Raw genomic sequence first — 18,328 nt, 5'->3', positions numbered from 1 at the left:
TTGTCTAATCTAGCTGTATGGCCTGTTGTCTAATCTAGCTGTATGGCCTGTTGTATAATCTAGGTGTATGGCCTGTTGTCTAATCTAGCTGTATGGCCTGTTGTCTAATCTATTGGTGTTGTCTACTTCTAGTTGTATGGCCTGTTGTCTAATCTAGTTGTATGGCCTGTTGTCTAATCTGCTGTATGGCCTGTTGTCTAATCTAGCTGTATGGCTGGTCTAATCTAGCTGTATGGCCTGTTGTCTAATCTAGTGGTGTTGTCTAATCTAGCTGTATGGCCTGTTGTCTAATCTAGTTGTATGGCCTGTTGTCTAATCTAGTGGTGTTGTCTAATCTAGCTGTATGGCCTGTTGTCTAATCTAGTTGTATGGCCTGTTGTCTATTATTCTGTTGTCTAATATAGCTGTATGGCCTGTTGTCTAATCTAGTTGTATGGCCTGTTGTCTAATCTAGTGGTGTTGTCTAATCTAGCTGTATGGCCTGTTGTCTAATCTAGTGGTGTTGTCTAATCTAGTTGTATGGCCTGTTGTCTAATCTAGTGGTGTTGTCTAATCTAGCTGTATGGCCTGTTGTCTAATCTAGCTGTATGGCCTGTTGTCTAATCTAGTGGTGTTGTCTAATCTAGTTGTATGGCCTGTTGTCTAATCTAGTTGTATGGCCTGTTGTCTAATCTAGCTGTATGGCCTGTTGTCTAATCTAGCTGTATGGCCTGTTGTCTAATCTAGTTGTAGTGTCTGTTGTCTAATCTAGCTGTATGGCCTGTTGTCTAATCTAGCTGTATGGCCTGTTGTCTAATCTAGTGGTGTTGTCTAATCTAGTTGTATGGCCTGTTGTCTAATCTAGCTGTATGGCCTGTTGTCTAATATAGCTGTATGGCCTGTTGTCTAATCTAGCTGTATGGCCTGTTGTCTAATCTAGTTGTAGTGTCTGTTGTCTAATCTAGCTGTATGGCCTGTTGTCTAATCTAGTTGTAGTGTCTGTTGTCTAATCTAGCTGTATGGCCTGTTGTCTAATCTAGTTGTATGGCCTGTTGTCTAATCTAGTTGTATGGCCTGTTGTCTAATCTAGCTGTATGGCCTGTTGTCTAATCTAGCTGTATTGCCTGTTGTCTAATCTAGTTGTATGGCCTGTTGTCTAATCTAGCTGTATGGCCTGTTGTCTAATCTAGCTGTATTGCCTGTTGTCTAATCTAGTTGTATGGCCTGTTGTATAATCTAGTTGTATTGCCTGTTGTCTAATCTAGTGGTGTTGTCTAATCTAGCTGTATGGCCTGTTGTCTAATCTAGTTGTATGGCCTGTTGTCTAATCTAGCTGTATGGCCTGTTATCTAATCTAGTTGTAGTGTCTGTTGTCTAATCTAGTTGTATTGCCTGTTGTCTAATCTAGTTGTAGTGTCTGTTGTCTAATCTAGTTGTATGGCCTGTTGTCTAATCTAGTTGTATGGCCTGTTGTCTAATCTAGCTGTATGGCCTGTTGTCTAATCTAGTTGTATGGCCTGTTGTCTAATCTAGTGGTGTTGTCTAATCTAGTTGTATGGCCTGTTGTCTAATCTAGTTGTATGGCCTGTTGTCTAATCTAGTTGTATGGCCTGTTGTCTAATCTAGTTGTATGGCCTGTTGTCTAATCTAGTTGTATGGCCTGTTGTCTAATCTAGTTGTAGTGTCTGTTGTCTAATCTAGTTGTATGGCCTGTTGTCTAATCTAGTTGTATGGCCTGTTGTCTAATCTAGTTGTATGGCCTGTTGTCTAATCTAGTTGTATGGCCTGTTGTCTAATCTAGTGGTGTTGTCTAATCTAGTTGTATGGCCTGTTGTCTAATCTAGCTGTATGGCCTGTTGTCTAATCTAGTTGTATGGCCTGTTGTATAATCTAGTGGTGTTGTCTAATCTAGTTGTATGGCCTGTTGTCTAATCTAGTTGTATGGCCTGTTGTCTAATCTAGTTGTATGGCCTGTTGTCTAATCTAGTTGTATGGCCTGTTGTCTAATCTAGCTGTATGGCCTGTTGTCTAATCTAGTTGTATGGCCTGTTGTCTAATCTAGCTGTATGGCCTGTTGTCTAATCTAGTGGTGTTGTCTAATCTAGCTGTATGGCCTGTTGTCTAATCTAGTGGTGTTGTCTAATCTAGCTGTATGGCCTGTTGTATAATCTAGCTGTATGGCCTGTTGTCTAATCTAGTTGTATGGCCTGTTGTCTAATCTAGTTGTATGGCCTGTTGTCTAATCTAGTTGTATGGCCTGTTGTCTAATCTAGCTGTATGGCCTGTTGTCTAATCTAGTTGTATGGCCTGTTGTCTAATCTAGCTGTATGGCCTGTTGTCTAATCTAGTTGTATGGCCTGTTGTCTAATCTAGTTGTATGGCCTGTTGTCTAATCTAGTTGTATGGCCTGTTGTCTAATCTAGTTGTATGGCCTGTTGTCTAATCTAGCTGTATGGCCTGTTGTCTAATCTAGCTGTATGGCCTGTTGTCTAATCTAGTTGTATTGCCTGTTGTCTAATCTAGTTGTATGGCCTGTTGTCTAATCTAGCTGTATGGCCTGTTGTCTAATCTAGTTGTATGGCCTGTTGTCTAATCTAGTGGTGTTGTCTAATCTAGTTGTATGGCCTGTTGTCTAATCTAGTTGTATGGCCTGTTGTCTAATCTAGTTGTATGGCCTGTTGTCTAATCTAGTTGTATGGCCTGTTGTCTAATCTAGTTGTATGGCCTGTTGTCTAATCTAGTTGTATGGCCTGTTGTCTAATCTAGTGGTGTTGTCTAATCTAGCTGTATTGCCTGTTGTATAATCTAGTTGTATGGCCTGTTGTATAATCTAGCTGTATGGCCTGTTGTCTAATCTAGTGGTGTTGTCTAATATAGCTGTATGGCCTGTTGTCTAATCTAGTGGTGTTGTCTAATCTAGTTGTATGGCCTGTTGTCTAATCTAGTTGTATTGCCTGTTGTCTAATCTAGCTGTATGGCCTGTTGTCTAATCTAGTTGTATGGCCTGTTGTCTAATCTAGCGCTGTTGTTTAATCTAGCGCTGTCGTCTGTCTAATCTAGCGGTGTCGTCTGTCTAATCTAGCGGTGTCGTCTGTCTAATCTAATCTAGCGGTGTCGTCTGTCTAATCTAGCGCTGTCGTCTGTCTAATCTAGCGCTGTCGTCTGTCTAATCTAATCTAGCGCTGTCGTCTGTCTAATCTAGCGGTGTCGTCTGTCTAATCTAATCTAGCAGTGTCGTCTGTCTAATCTAATCTAGCGCTGTCGTCTGTCTAATCTAGCGGTGTCGTCTGTCTAATCTAGCGGTGTCGTCTGTCTAATCTAATCTAGCGGTGTCGTCTGTCTAATCTAATCTAGCGGTGTCGTCTGTCTAATCTAGCGGTGTCGTCTGTCTAATCTAGCGGTGTCGTCTGTTGTGTTTCAGGACTACTGGAAGTGCTCGAAGTGTGAGGAGTTGAACCCTCCCCTGCCCCGTAACTGCAACCGCTGCTGGAAGCTAAGAAAGGAATGGTTTCCCCAGTCTGACAGCAACTCTGCTATCACCACCACCACCACCACCACGGCCCCCAACCTCAAACCTTTGTCCCCCAAGCCTTCCCCAGCCCCGACAGAGACAGACGAGACCGAGGCTGAAGGACTGGATGACCCAGACGGGAAGAGAGCCCGGTCGCCCCTTCCCCTCCTCAAAGACTCCCAGGAATTGGTGTCCGTCTCTGGCCCCGATTCCAAAGACTCAGCCTGCTCCTCCCAGCCCTCCACCTCTTCTTCTTCTTCCAGTGGTGTAGGCTCAGGCTCGTCCTCTAGCGCCCCCTTCAGCCAGGAAGTGATGGCACCAGACCTGGAGCGCTTCAACAGCCAGGAGGCTCACCTCCCCGCCAGCTGCCTGGAGCCCTGCGTCATCTGTCAGACCAGGCCCAAGAACGGCTGCATTGTACACGGACGCACCGGACACCTCATGGCCTGTTACACCTGCGCCAAGAAACTGAAGAAGAGGAACAAGCTGTGTCCAGTCTGCAGGGAGCCCATCCAGTCCGTCGTCTTCATTTATCTCAGCTGAGGACGGCTATCGGCTAGACTGGCTTGCATCCCAAATAGAAGTCTATTCCCTATGTAGTGCACTACTTTCAACCATGGCCCATAGGGCTCCGGTCAAAAGTAGTGCACTATATAGGGAATAGGGTGCCATTCTCTGGTCTAAAGTAGTGCACTACATAGGGAATAGGGTGCCGTTTAGGATGTAACCTATAGCTACACCCACTCCCTGATCCAAAACACCATACCTCAGAATTAATAAATGTGTATATATGTTTCATTGTTTATTTGGAAGTGGTTTTATTTCTGAACGGTCTAAGTGTCTTGACTCTACCAAGCAAGGTGCCAGTTGTTGATTTGTGATGGATTTATAGTGATAATAATCTCCTGATGTGTTCTATCTAGGGTTTCAAATGGATCAAATTCTGTTAGCAGTGATATATTCACTTTATTTTATTAGTTTGATTTGAATAAAGTATGTCTATCAAAATAACACTTATATATTGGGAACTATGGTAGTTTTTGTTGTTTTATTTTCACCTAGTCTTCCCTCTATCCTGCACAGATGATTTTGATAATGATAGTCTTATAATTGGATCTATAATGATATGGGGTAAATCTATGTGAAAGTCAACGTTCACCGGCAGAAAGAGACATTTGTTGTTTGTTGTTGCCGAGGGGACTACTTTTCATTAAATCTCAGCAAACATGCCCTATTCCCTTTATAGTGCACTACTATTGACCAGGGCCCATGGGGTGCCATTTGGGCTGCACGCTTAACACTGAAGCGCTGCTACTTTCTCAAGTCTCAACCCGGGCAAGCCAACTGACTGAAGTTAAACATTTAAGGCTGTCGTTATGCCGTTGGAGCGCTGAAGAGACCTTTGAATGATATTAAAATCAGGTTTTGATTTGTGTGGGCTGACGTGTTTTTGGTTTGACGTGTTTCGGCGCACAATTGGCCCAGCGTCGTCCGGGTTTGGCCAGGGGTAGGCCGTCATTGTAAATAAGAATTTGTTCTTGTTAAATAAAGGTTAAATAACGAATGTGGTAATTTGCTCTTATGCTAATGATCTAACTTTTTACCTTTGTGTAAAGCGTTATTCCATTAACAATGTGTGATCTACATTACATATACACAAAAGTATGTGGACACTTTCACATTTGTGGATTCGGCCATTTCAGCCACACCCGTTGCTGACAGGTGTATACAAATCGAGCACACCGCCATGCAATCTCCATAAAAACAAACTTTGGCAGTAGAATGGCCTTACTGAAGAGCTCCGCGACTTTCAACGTGGCACCGTCACAGGATGCCACCTTTCCAACAAGTCAGTTCGCCATGCTAGAGCTGGCCTTGTCAACTGTAAGTGCTGTTATTGTGGAGTGGAAATGTCTAGGAGCAACAACGGCTCAGCCGCGAAGTGGTAGGCCACACAAGCTCACAGAACGGGACCGCCGAGTGCTGAAGCGCGTAGCGAGTAAAAATCGTCTGTCCTCGGTTGCATCACTCACTACCGAGTTCCAAACTGCCTCTGGAAGCAGCGTCAGAACAAGAACTGTTCGTCGGGAGTCTTCATGAAATGGGTTTCCATGGCCGAGCAGCCGCACACAAGCCTAAGATCACCAATGCCAAGCATCGCCTGGAGTGGTGTAAAGCTCGCCGCCATTGGACTCTGGAGCAGTGGAAACGCGTTCTCTGGAGTGATGAATCACGCTTCACCATCTGGCAGTCCGACGGATGAATCTGGGTTTGGCGGATGCCAGGAAAACGCTACCTGCCCACCTTGCAGAGTGCCTACTGTAAAGTTTGGTGGAGGAGGAATAATGGTCGGGGGCTGTTTTTCATGGTTCGGGCTAGGCCCCTTAGTTCCAGTGAAGGGAAATTGTAACGCTACGGCATACAATTACATTCTAGACGATTCTGTGCTTCTAACTTTGTGGCAACAGTTTGGGGAAGGCCCTTTCCTGTTTCAGCATGACAATGCCCCCGTGCACAAAGCGAGGTCCATACAGAAATGGTTTGTCGAGGTCGGTGTGGAAGAACTTGACTGGCCTGCACAGAGCCCTGACCTCAACCCCATCTAACACCTTTGGGATGATTTGGAACGCCGACTGTGAGCCAGGCCTAATCGCCCAACATCAGTGCCCGACCTCACTAATGCTTGTGGCTGAATGAAAACAAGTCCCCACAGCAATGTTCCAACATCTAGTGGAAAGTCTTCCCAGAAGAGTGGAGGCTGTTATAGCAGCAAAGGGGGGACCAACTCCATATTAATGCCATGATTATAGAATGAGATGTTCGACAAGCAGGTATCAACATACTTTTCATCGTTGTGCCAAAATGTCAATGTGTGACATTAGGTCTAAATTATTTCCATGTGTATTTCCAGAAATAGAGGTGAATAAACTTAGGCCAAACTTTGTTTATTGTATTTATTCAAATACCATTTAAACATTTAAAACTCTTATTCCATTTTCTTCATTTCACATAGGTCAAATCTGTGACATCAATTTCCCATTCAGTGTAATGGAGTTCAGTGTAATGGAGTTCAGTGTCATGGAGTTCAGCGTCATGGAGTTCAGCGTCATGGAGTTCAGCGTCATGGAGTTCAGCGTCATGGAGTTCAGCGTCATGGAGTTCAGCGTCATGGAGTTCAGCGTAATGGAGTTCAGCCTCATGGAGTTCAGCGTCATGGAGTTCAGCGTAATGGAGTTCAGCCTCATGGAGTTCAGCGTCATGGAGTTCAGCCTCATGGAGTTCAGCGTCATGGAGTTCAGCGTCATGGAGTTCAGCGTCATGGAGTTCAGCGTCATGGAGTTCAGCCTCATGGAGTTCAGCATCATGGAGTTCAGCGTCATGGAGTTCAGCCTCATGGAGTTCAGCGTCATGGAGTTCAGCGTCATGGAGTTCAGCGTCATGGAGTTCAGCGTCATGGAGTTCAGCGTAATGGAGTTCAGCGTCATGGAGTTCAGCGTCATGGAGTTCAGCGTCATGGAGTTCAGCGTAATGGAGTTCAGCCTCATGGAGTTCAGCGTAATGGAGTTCAGCGTCATGGAGTTCAGCGTCATGGAGTTCAGCCTCATGGAGTTCAGCGTAATGGAGTTCAGCCTCATGGAGTTCAGCGTCATGGAGTTCAGCGTCATGGAGTTCAGCGTCATGGAGTTCAGCGTCATGGAGTTCAGCGTCATGGAGTTCAGCGTCATGGAGTTCAGCGTAATGGAGTTCAGCCTCATGGAGTTCAGCGTCATGGAGTTCAGCGTAATGGAGTTCAGCCTCATGGAGTTCAGCGTCATGGAGTTCAGCCTCATGGAGTTCAGCGTCATGGAGTTCAGCGTCATGGAGTTCAGCGTCATGGAGTTCAGCGTCATGGAGTTCAGCCTCATGGAGTTCAGCGTCATGGAGTTCAGCGTCATGGAGTTCAGCCTCATGGAGTTCAGCGTCATGGAGTTCAGCGTCATGGAGTTCAGCGTCATGGAGTTCAGCGTCATGGAGTTCAGCGTCATGGAGTTCAGCGTAATGGAGTTCAGCGTCATGGAGTTCAGCGTCATGGAGTTCAGCGTCATGGAGTTCAGCGTAATGGAGTTCAGCCTCATGGAGTTCAGCGTCATGGAGTTCAGCGTCATGGAGTTCAGCCTCATGGAGTTCAGCGTAATGGAGTTCAGCCTCATGGAGTTCAGCGTCATGGAGTTCAGCGTCATGGAGTTCAGCGTCATGGAGTTCAGCGTCATGGAGTTCAGCGTCATGGAGTTCAGCGTCATGGAGTTCAAATTAACACTTACAGTGGGGAGAACAAGTATTTGATACACTGCCGATTTTGCAGGTTTTCCTACTTACAAAGCATGTAGAGGTCTGTAATTTTTATCATCGGTACACTTCAACTGTGAGAGACGGAATCTAAAACAAAAATCCAGAAAATCACATTGTATGATTTTTAAGTAATTAATTTGCATTTTATTGCATGACATAAGTATTTGATACATCAGAAAAGCAGAACTTAATATTTGGTACAGAAACCTTTGTTTGCAATTACAGAGATCATACGTTTCCTGTAGGTCTTGACCAGGTTTGCACACACTGCAGCAGGGATTTTGGCCCACTCCTCATTTTTACATTTACATTTTTAGTCATTTAGCAGACGCTCTTATCCAGAGCGACTTACAGGAGCAATTAGGGTTAAGTGCCTTGCTCAAGGGCACATCGACAGATTTTTCACCTAGTCGGCTCTGGGATTAGAACCAGCGACCTTTCGGTTACTGGCACAACGCTCTTACCCACTAAGCTACCTGCCGCCCCATACAGACCTTCTCCAGATCCTTCAGGTTTCGGGGCTGTCACTGGGCAATACAGACTTTCAGCTCCCTCCTAAGATTTTCTATTGTGTTCAGGTCTGGAGACTGGCTAGGCCACTCCAGGACCTTGAGATGCTTCTTACGGAGCCACTCCTTAGTTGCCCTGGCTGTGTGTTTCGGGTCGTTGTCATGCTGGAAGACCCAGCCACGACCCATCTTCAATGCTCTTACTGAGGGAAGGAGGTTGTTGGCCAAGATCTCGCGATACATGGCCCCATCCATCCTCCCCTCAATACGATGCAGTCGTCCTGTCCCCTTTGCAGAAAAGCATCCCCAAAGAATGATGTTTCATTTACATTTACATTTTAGTCATTTAGCAGACGCTCTTATCCAGAGCGAGTTTCCACCTCCATGCTTCACGGTTGGGATGGTGTTCTTGGGGTTGTACTCATCCTTCTTCTTCCTCCAAACACGGCGAGTGGAGTTTAGACCAAAAAGCTATATTTTTGTCTCATCAGACCACATGACCTTCTCCCATTCCTCCTCTGGATCATCCAGATGGTCATTGGCAAACTTCAGACGGGCCTGGACATGCGCTGGCTTGAGCAGGGGGACCTTGCGTGCGCTGCAGGATTTTAATCCATGACGGCGTAGTGTGTTACTAATGGTTTTCTTTGAGACTGTGGTCCCAGCTCTCTTCAGGTCATTGACCAGGTCCTGCCGTGTAGTTCTGGGCTGATCCCTCACCTTCCTCATGATCATTGATGCCCCACGAGGTGAGATCTTGCATGGAGCCCCAGACCGAGGGTGATTGACCGTCATCTTGAACTTCTTCCATTTTCTAATAATTGCGCCAACAGTTGTTGCCTTCTCACCAAGCTGCTTGCCTATTGTCCTGTAGCCCATCCCAGCCTTGTGCAGGTCTACAATTTTATCCCTGATGTCCTTACACAGCTCTCTGGTCTTGGCCATTGTGGAGAGGTTGGAGTCTGTTTGATTGAGTGTGTGGACAGGTGTCTTTTATACAGGTAACGAGTTCAAACAGGTGCAGTTAATACAGGTAATGAGTGGAGAACAGGAGGGCTTCTTAAAGAAAAAATAACAGGTCTGTGAGAGCCGGAATTCTTACTGGTTGGTAGGTGATCAAATACTTATGTCATGCAATAAAATGCAAATGAATTACTTAAAAATCATACAATGTGATTATCTGGATTTTTGTTTTAGATTCTGTCTCTCACAGTTGAAGTGTCCCTATGATAAAAATGACAGACCTCTACATGCTTTGTAAGTAGGAAAACCTGCAAAATCGGCAGTGTATCAAATACTTGTTCTCCCCACTGTATATATTGGTAACGATGGTAGTTTTTGTTGTTTTATTTTCACCTAGTCTTCCCTCTATCCTGCACAGATGATTTTGATAATGATAGTCTTATAATTGGATCTATAATGATATGGGGTAAATCTATGTGAAAGTCAACGTTCACCGGCAGAAAGAGACGTTTGTTGTTCGTTGTTGCCGAGTGGGTAGTAGTTGCTAGGGGACTACTTTTCATTAAATCTCAGCAAACATGCCTCAACCTGTTCTCTTGTCTGTCCCCATCCATATCCATTGCCCCCTGATGACAACTTGCCTCGCCCTATTCCCTTTATAGTGCACTACTATTGACCAGGGCCCATGGGGCTGCCATGAATAGGGTGCCATTTGGGCTGAAGCGCTGTTACTTTCTCAAGTCTCAACCCAGGCAAGCCAACTGACTGAAGTTAAACATTTAAGGCTGTCGTTATGCCATTGGAGCGCTGAAGAGACCTTTGAATGAGATTAAAATCAGGTTTTGATTTGTGTGGGCTGACGTGTTTTTGGTTTGCTGTGATTGTAGTTATTTCAACCCTGTTTTGTTTTTAAACCTTACGCCACCTGACAAGCCTCCCATCTAGTACTTACCCCACCTGACAAGCCTCCCATCTAGGGGTGTAACGATCCATCTACTACATCGATGTATCGATTTATATTCTTATGATCCAACCAGTGGCGGCTCCTGAAAAAATTCTCAGGGGGGGCAATTTTTCTGATGATTTAGGTGACCTACACACATTTTAAAAAAGATATGTCCAGCAACAACATGAAGACAGGGGCAGCATATAAGTCAATACCAGAAGCATTTATTGACTGATCTCAAAAGTGTTGGCTTACCAGGGTTGGTGGAGCCCTCAGTTTCATCTTTGCCTCGCAAAGCTAAGTCAAACACTCCGCAAAACTTCACACACTGGATTAGCCGGCTGAGGATGTGGCGGTTCTTGCTAATGTCGTAGTAAATATATTTGTTATAGTGAATATGGAATATGATATGTTGAGTAAAATGTTGTGCTAAGATCTATTTAGGTCAGGAGCTGGTTATAAGTTCTGTTCCTATCCAATAACAATGGACAAAAGGGTCCTATCTTGTCAGCCTTGTCAGTTTCAGTTCTCCAGTAAACTTGTGATTATCAACACTAACCTCATCGTTGTGGCGGCGGACAGCTAGCCTGTATCCCTCATCCAGTTGAGTGGGAATGTTCACTCTCCCCAAAGCAGACAATCTCAAACAGCTATCCATGTGGGTCTTTGACAGCTCATGTTTCTTAATCTTTCCTGAAAGATGGTGCATGTCCGTTACACACCAGTCGCTGTCCAAGCGGTGCTGTCTGCCGTGCCGCCTTCAGGGTGAAAGAGTAAGCAGGGGGTAGCAGAAGACTGCATTAGCTACATCGCAGCCTGCTAGCCAGGTTTTTCGTTCGTACCAATTTTTGGAAAATCCTCGGGTGTAGGACTTCCCCCCTTTAGTAGAAACCTGTTGAATTATTAAATTTGGTCTGGGAGGTCCTAATTGTTTCGTTGCCAATTTATCTTCATTTGTTCGCCGACAAAAAGGAACTTCTTTCAAAGACACAATCGAGTTGCACTGAAGCCTAGCCATTTTGATAGTAGTAGTGAATTGATTGACGAGGCTACCCGCTCTTTTCTTAGTTACGTTCATGGTTATGTTACGTATGACGAAAGCGCGTAAGTGCAAGCCCTCAGAAACCCATTGAGATTGTATTGAAAGCTCTGATATTTGAAAAAAATAGATTTTACATGGGAGTCTATGACAGACTTCTGGGCGATTTTCAACCTGACTGAAATCGCCCCAAAAGGGGGGGGGGGGGGCATTTGAAGCACGACTTTAGCCTGATTGGACATTTAGTGGCACTGTGGCAGATCAGACGTCTAGATTACAACACTGATAACTACTGTTGCCGTGATATAATTGATTAGAAAAAAAATCCCTTCCTTTTCCCGTTTGGCAGTGCGTCGCCCATATCGCCCTATTGAACACACCGCCCCTGGATCCAACTACATCGATCTGTGCTCGGCGAGTTGGCCTTTTGGACAACATATATCAATCTAACATCGTTTTAAAATGTAGTAATTCGATTGTATCGATACTAGGAAATAACCCATTGGATTTAAGCACGTCAGACTTTATATGGATGTTTTTTCTTAGCACTTTTAATGATAAAGGCTTTAAACATTACTCGATTCAGTCTGCCTACGAGCCAGAAGCCGACGAGCGAGAAATTATCAAGCCACCATTGCGGTCCAGTGTGTGGAAACACTTTGGCTTTTGCAAAGACAGAGATGTTCTAAATAAGTCGCTCGCTGTTTGTAGGATATGTAAAGGTCAAGTAAAGTACAACGGCAACACGACAAATCTCTCCAACCACCTACTAAGGCGCCATGGGATTTCACACAACACCGACCGTCCAGGCACCTCTTGCAGCGTTCCCGCTGCTACAGCAGCGAAAGGTAAAGTCAACTCTGGAGAAGCCTCAGGTCTCGCCTGCATGTTTAGTCAGAGACTAGGCCAAAACTCAGCTCGGGCGAAAAACATCACGGCAACAATTGCCAAGTTTATCTGCAAAGACATGCGACCCTACAGTGTGGTTGAAAATCCGGGATTCCGTGAAATGATTCAAACATTGGAGCCAAGGTACACAATACCAAGCCGACAACACATCTCAGAAAAGGTTATTCCTGCATTGTACGAAAGTACTAAGAATGATGTGAAGCTGTCGCTTTCTCAAGCTGAATGAGTAGCGATAACGACAGATGGCTGGACGTCATGCTCAAATCAAGGGTATGTGACAATTACCTCTCATCACATTGATCCGGAGTGGAAAATGAAGACCTTTGTTCTGCTAACCAGAGTTTTAAATGAAGCCCATACTGGTAAAAATATTGGCGCGTTACTGCGTGAAGCCTGCATGGAGTGGAAAATCTACGACAAGAATCCTGCCATCGTCACAGATAACGCCAGGAATATGATTGTGGCCGGTGCAGAAGCCCAGTTCAGTCCACACATTACCTGCTTCGCAGAAGGGTTTGGGGGTGGACCGTGCTTCCAGGTTGTTGGGGAAAGTGCGAAAAATTGTTGGATATTTTCACCGCAGCCCGATTGCATGTCACACCCTACAGGAAAAACAAACTGATGGATTCACCAAAACATAAACTGATCCAAGACATAATCACCAGATGGAACAGTTCATTCGAAATGCTTGAACGTTTTTTGGAACAACAGCCAGCTATAATGGCAACTCTGATGTCCAAGGATCTACGAAAGGGGGTCACAGATGTAGGCACGCTGAGTGAGAGTGATATTGCCAACATGGATGACATTGTTCAGTTGATGGGTCCTGTCAAAATGGCAACCACTGTGATGTGTGAAGAAGACCAGCCAACTCTCTCTGTAATTGCTCCTCTTCAAGCAAAACTGCTGAAACACCTACAGCCATGCGAAGACGACTCAACCCTGGTTGCAGAGATTAAGAGGGTGATGGCCAGTGACCTCTCCACACGCTACAGAGGCACCCAAGATGCTCTCAACATAGGTAATTAATTTGGAGTCTTAATTAAAATCAACTTGGTTAATATTTTAGGTTATTAGACTGTATTAATTTGTAAAATGCCACACCTTTGCGTTTTCAAGTTTGAATTTGAGTTGTTTTTTCATATGGAAAAGTAAACAAGAAATTCTTAGTTCATGGTGGCTTTACATCATCACTGTGCCACATTTCTTTTAAACATACTAAAGTTTAATCTTCTGATTATTTTGTGTATGAGGAGGTGGTCATCACTTGCAATTTCAGGTCAACTTAATTTAATTATGCAATGAATGCAATATTCTTGTTCTTTAAACAGCATCAGCGTTGGACCCGTGATTTAAAGAACTGCCCTACCTGGAAAAAGAGGACAGAGAACAGGTCTACACAAAACTGGTTTTTGAGGCAGAAGTGTCCCACCAGGTAACTCTTCTCTCCTCTTTCCTCTGCTCTTTTCTCTTCTCCCCTTTCATTTGTCCTCTCTCAAATCTCATCTGTTCTTTATCTTCCTCTAAATTTATGTGTGCAGTATTACAGAACAGAAATTTGAACAGTTCACACATTCTTACATCAATAGATGCAAGCAATGGGAAATCAGGAGGAAGACGAGGGAAGCTCAAGCACAAAGCTGTCAGGATTCAATGAAGAGACCACAGGTGTGTTTCATGTGATACCAATAAAAGATTGTTGTTGTTTTGTATTAATGAGAAACATGACTATATTTTGAAATATATTTCTTATATTGTAGCTCCAAATGAGTCACCTCCTTGTAAGAAGAAAGCCTTCGATGCGCTGTTTGGCGATTCCTTCACCCAAAGAGAAAGAAAATCCACAAGCGAGACAGCCAGAGCAGAGGTGTTAAGGTACCGAGCAAAAGATGCGTTGCCTTTGACTGAAAATGCCATGAAGTGGTGGAGATCTCAGGAGAAAGAGCTACCTGTACTTTCCACCCTTGCTAAACGGTACCTGTGCATTCCAGGGACCAGTGTGCCAGCAGAACGAGTTTTTAGTACTGCTGGCGACATAGTGAACGCACAGAGAAGGGTTCTGCGGCCAGATCATGTTGATCAGTTGATATAAAAAAAAAAAAATCTGTAGTCATTGAAGAGTAGCCTAGTAGGTTACACTTGATCTTTTGTTGAATATTGTTTGTTTATTAAAATGAGAGTAGTAGCAGGTTCATCCACTGCTCATTCAACCTGAAGAAATGTTGGTTGCACTTTATTTTTGATATTAATACTGTATTTGTATTGTAATGTTGAAAAACAAAAGCAGAAGTAGCAGGTAAACCTACTGTTAATTCAACCTGAAGAGATGTTGGTTGCACTTTATTTTTGATATTAATATTGAATATTTTCATGTTGAAAAACAAAAGCAGAAGTAGCAGGTAAAGTGAGTGAGGCAGGGCACACTGTTTCTATTTGATTCCCCTTCACACCAGACAGAGGGAGCAGAGGCTTCTCTCACATGATGGTCTTCCTTTTAGACAAATCCCCCAACAAAGCATCCAATATTGTTTCATTGTAAAATGTCTTTCCCCGCAGAAGGGAAAGGTGTGTGGGGATACAGATCCATCTGTCCTACCAATAAGAGTTTCACCATAAATACATTGTAGAGGAGGTAAAGGTATGGACATATCTTTAATAATGTCCTCCGACACATTGAGTAAATGTGCATCTACATAAGCTGGATACATTCAGATTTCTAAATTGATATTTACATTCAGATTTTGACTGGATAACAGAGCTAGTCAAACTGACACTGTGGTTTTCTAATAGCTCAACTAGTATAATCCCTGTGCTAGCCTTATTGGTCAATCAACCTCAGCAAAGTGGCAAACATAGATGAAATCTACTCAAGCTGCAAGAGGCCTAATGTGAAGTAGCCACTGAAGTGGAATGATGCCTATACAGGTTATAAGTGTTCTCTCTTGCTGTCTAGCTAGTTAGAGTGGACGCTGGTGGCCATCTCCCCGTGCTTGTTCTTGGCTCTGCAGATGTATCTTCCAAAGTCGATGGTCTCCAGGTCATCGACGGCCATGACGCTCTGGAAGACGCGGGTGGTGTGTCTCACAAGCTGAAGAGACGAAACACCAAGGTCAAGCATCACTGAGAAATGGTGACATCCAGTTTACCTGGCCAGGATAAGTCCATGTGAAGCTGACGTCCATCTCTGGCTCTCCCAGGACAGTACAGGTGATGTTGATGTTGTCTCCTCCCCTTGAAGAGGAAAGGGACGCTTCAATGGTAACGTATGATGGGCCACTAGGCACTGCCAACAGAGTTAAGGAAGGACAAACCACATTTATTATAGGATATCTATTGGACAAACAATGTTATTGACCAAGTGCTGTCCAGATGGCTACGTGGTTACAGCTGTCACTGACTGTTTTAGGATAGAACACATTTCTAGTGGACAGTAAGGATTGGAAACATACTTCCTTGGTCGACTTCCACCTAAACCTTAATACTGGTCTCTCCGCCTTCCTGTCAAAACTGAAGTGAGAGATTGATATCACCAGGGCCCAGTTTTTCAAAAGGTATCTGATCGGATTTCGGCAATCGGATAGGATTAAATGCATAGAAATAGAATGAATAGCATTGACTTGAATGGGATTCTATTTCTATGGATTTAATCCTATCCGATTGCCAAAATCCTATCAGATAACCTTTTAAAAACTGGGCCCTGAACCACAGTGTTTCCATTTCATAAATTCACCACTGATCCATCCCACTTAAAGCAGCCAAAATGAAGCCAAAATGGGTCCATGTTTCCACTGCCGTAGGCACAGGTCCACTTAAACAAAGTGTGCTCTTGTGTCATGGAGCAACTGCCTTTTATTTATCACCCTAATAATATCATGTATTTTATTGGACTAAATGCAGTTTGTATGTGCTGCCCTGCCCTGATCCATTTAAATAATAGACAGTGCGTTTCCCTAAAAATATATGTGTCATGGAGCAACTGCCTTTTATTTATCACCCTAATAATATACTGTATTTTATTGGACTAAATGCAGTTTGTATGTGCTGCCCTGCCCTGATCCATTTAAATAATAGACAGTGCGTTTCCCTAAAAATATATGTGTCATGGAGCAACTGCCTTTTATTTATCACCCTAATAATATACTGTATTTTATTGGACTAAATGCAGTTTGTATGTGCTGCCCTGCCCTGATCCATTTAAATAATAGACAGTGCGTTTCCCTAAAAATATATGTGTCATGGAGCAACTGCCTTTTATTTATCACCCTAATAATATACTGTATTTTATTGGACTAAATGCAGTTTGTATGTGCTGCCCTGCCCTGATCCATTTAAATAATAGACAGTGCGTTTCCCTCAAAATATATGTGTCATGGAGCAACTGCCTTTTATTTATCACCCTAATAATATACTGTATTTTTATTGGACTAAATGCAGTTTGTATGTGCTGTCCTAACCTGATCAAATTAAATAATAGACAGTGCATTTCCCTGAAAATATAGGCAGTACATTCAGCCTTTGTTTTTAGTCGGTTCATTAAGTTGCATGGAAATACGAATCACTGATACATTTTGTTCATGTCTTTATATAGTGTACCAAGAGTTGTTCACTCGCTTACAGCCATACCATCCTGAATACACCCGATCTCGTCTGATCTCGGAATTTAAGCAGGATTGGGTCTGGTTAGTACTTGGATGGGAGACGGCCTGGGAATACCAGGTGCTGTAAGCTTTTTGTTCCACTAGAGAGTGCTCTTGTGTCATGGAGCAACTGCCTTTTATTTATCACCCTAATAATATCATGTATTTTATTGGACTAAATGCAGTTTGTATGTGCTGCCCTGCCCTGATCAAATTAAATAATAGTCAGTGCGTTTCCCTCAAAATACATGTGTCTGTCTCGGTCTGCTTTTGCAAAGTGTCATGCTCTTTGGAATAAAACCAGCAGGTCAACCATGGCTCATGAAACAGTGGAACGTGAATGCAAGCTGCTGTTTCTCCGACCCAATCAGACACGCTGGAGCTCCCTGTTCCTCGCTGTAGAAAGGATTGTGCGCATTCACCGAGAGCAAGGAAACAAGCAATTCGCAATGTCTGCACAGCATTAAAGATAAAGATGTAAGTTGACAAAATTTATATTTTGTTTTAAAAGAATAATAAAAATTAATAAGCCTTGCTGATTAATGGATGAATCCACTTGTCTCAAGTAACTAAGTTTTCTTTGCATGGTGGTGTGACAATTGTGGATGACTTGAATGAAATAATTTAACTAATTTATTTTATTATTTTTTTATTTGTGTATTTAACATGTACAATGCATAATAAAGACTTTGTACCAGAAATAGCTATAAGTAATTTTTTTATCGTTACATCTTTTATAGGTTCAATCCAGCTGAAATTGGGTTTTTGGTCGAGTATGCTGCTGTGATGAAGCCTGTTGCCATGGTCCTTAATATCCTCCAAGGGGAATCATCTGTGCATATGGGCCTCCTGCTGCCAACACCTTACCAGTTGCGGGACAAGCTGAAGAGGTTGGAGTCAACTTGCAAAATGTGTACACCTCTTGTTCACGCCCTGCAGCAAGGGATCCAGAAACGTTTTGGAGACGTCATGAAAGAGCCTGAGCTGATTGCAGCAGCAATACTCCTACCAAGATTCAGAACATCCTGGACCACAGAGGAGAACATCTTAAATGCTGGTAAATATAATTGTTTATCAATTCAAATGTGAACCAGTAGACATTTACATATTACTGTAATTACTGTAATTTAGGATTATAGTGTGTCAGTGACAAACCACAGGGTGGCAATATAGTTAGAAGCTCAGGTAGCTTTTAATGTCAAACATCAGCAGCTTGACAGCCTATACAGTAGAAGGGTAAGAATAATGTGCAGACTTAATTCGTTTGAAAAACGATTTATCTTGCCCTAAAGCCCACAGGCCTTGACTACATCAGAAATCACCTCAACACCGACTTGGATGATGTCACCAGCGCAAACAGCGGCCTCTCTGATGAAGACGACTTCTTTGCATCCATGGAGTTGGGAAAATCACAAGTAGGAGAGCTGGAGAGGTACCTTTCATGTCTGTCCCCTGCAGGTATGGGACTTTTTTTGTTAGATATTGGAACTGGAAGTAAACATAATG

General features: G+C 43.5%; 1 protein-coding gene and 1 long non-coding RNA gene across 2 annotated transcripts; both read left to right on the top strand.

Moving 5' to 3' along the window:
* Nucleotides 1–3,355: 3,355 nt before the first annotated feature.
* LOC311119467 (E3 ubiquitin-protein ligase Mdm2-like) lies at nucleotides 3,356–5,054 on the top strand (the record flags this gene model as incomplete). The annotated part of the gene is made up of 1 exon (XM_084194152.1): nucleotides 3,356–5,054. A coding segment is annotated over one exon (678 nt), but the record flags the coding sequence as incomplete, so codon positions are not given.
* Nucleotides 5,055–12,706: 7,652 nt separating this feature from the next.
* Nucleotides 12,707–14,170, top strand: LOC311119466. The gene is made up of 4 exons (XR_014611975.1): nucleotides 12,707–13,206; nucleotides 13,517–13,620; nucleotides 13,775–13,853; nucleotides 13,946–14,170. It is a non-coding gene; the product is annotated as an uncharacterized lncRNA (long non-coding RNA).
* Nucleotides 14,171–18,328: the final 4,158 nt, after the last annotated feature.

The sequence above is a fragment of the Coregonus lavaretus genome, assembly GCF_964263955.1.
Source record: "Coregonus lavaretus genome assembly, contig: HAP1_SCAFFOLD_4819, whole genome shotgun sequence".
NCBI classification, from domain to species: domain Eukaryota; kingdom Metazoa; phylum Chordata; class Actinopteri; order Salmoniformes; family Salmonidae; genus Coregonus; species Coregonus lavaretus.
This window is presented reverse-complemented; position numbering and strand designations above follow the sequence as displayed.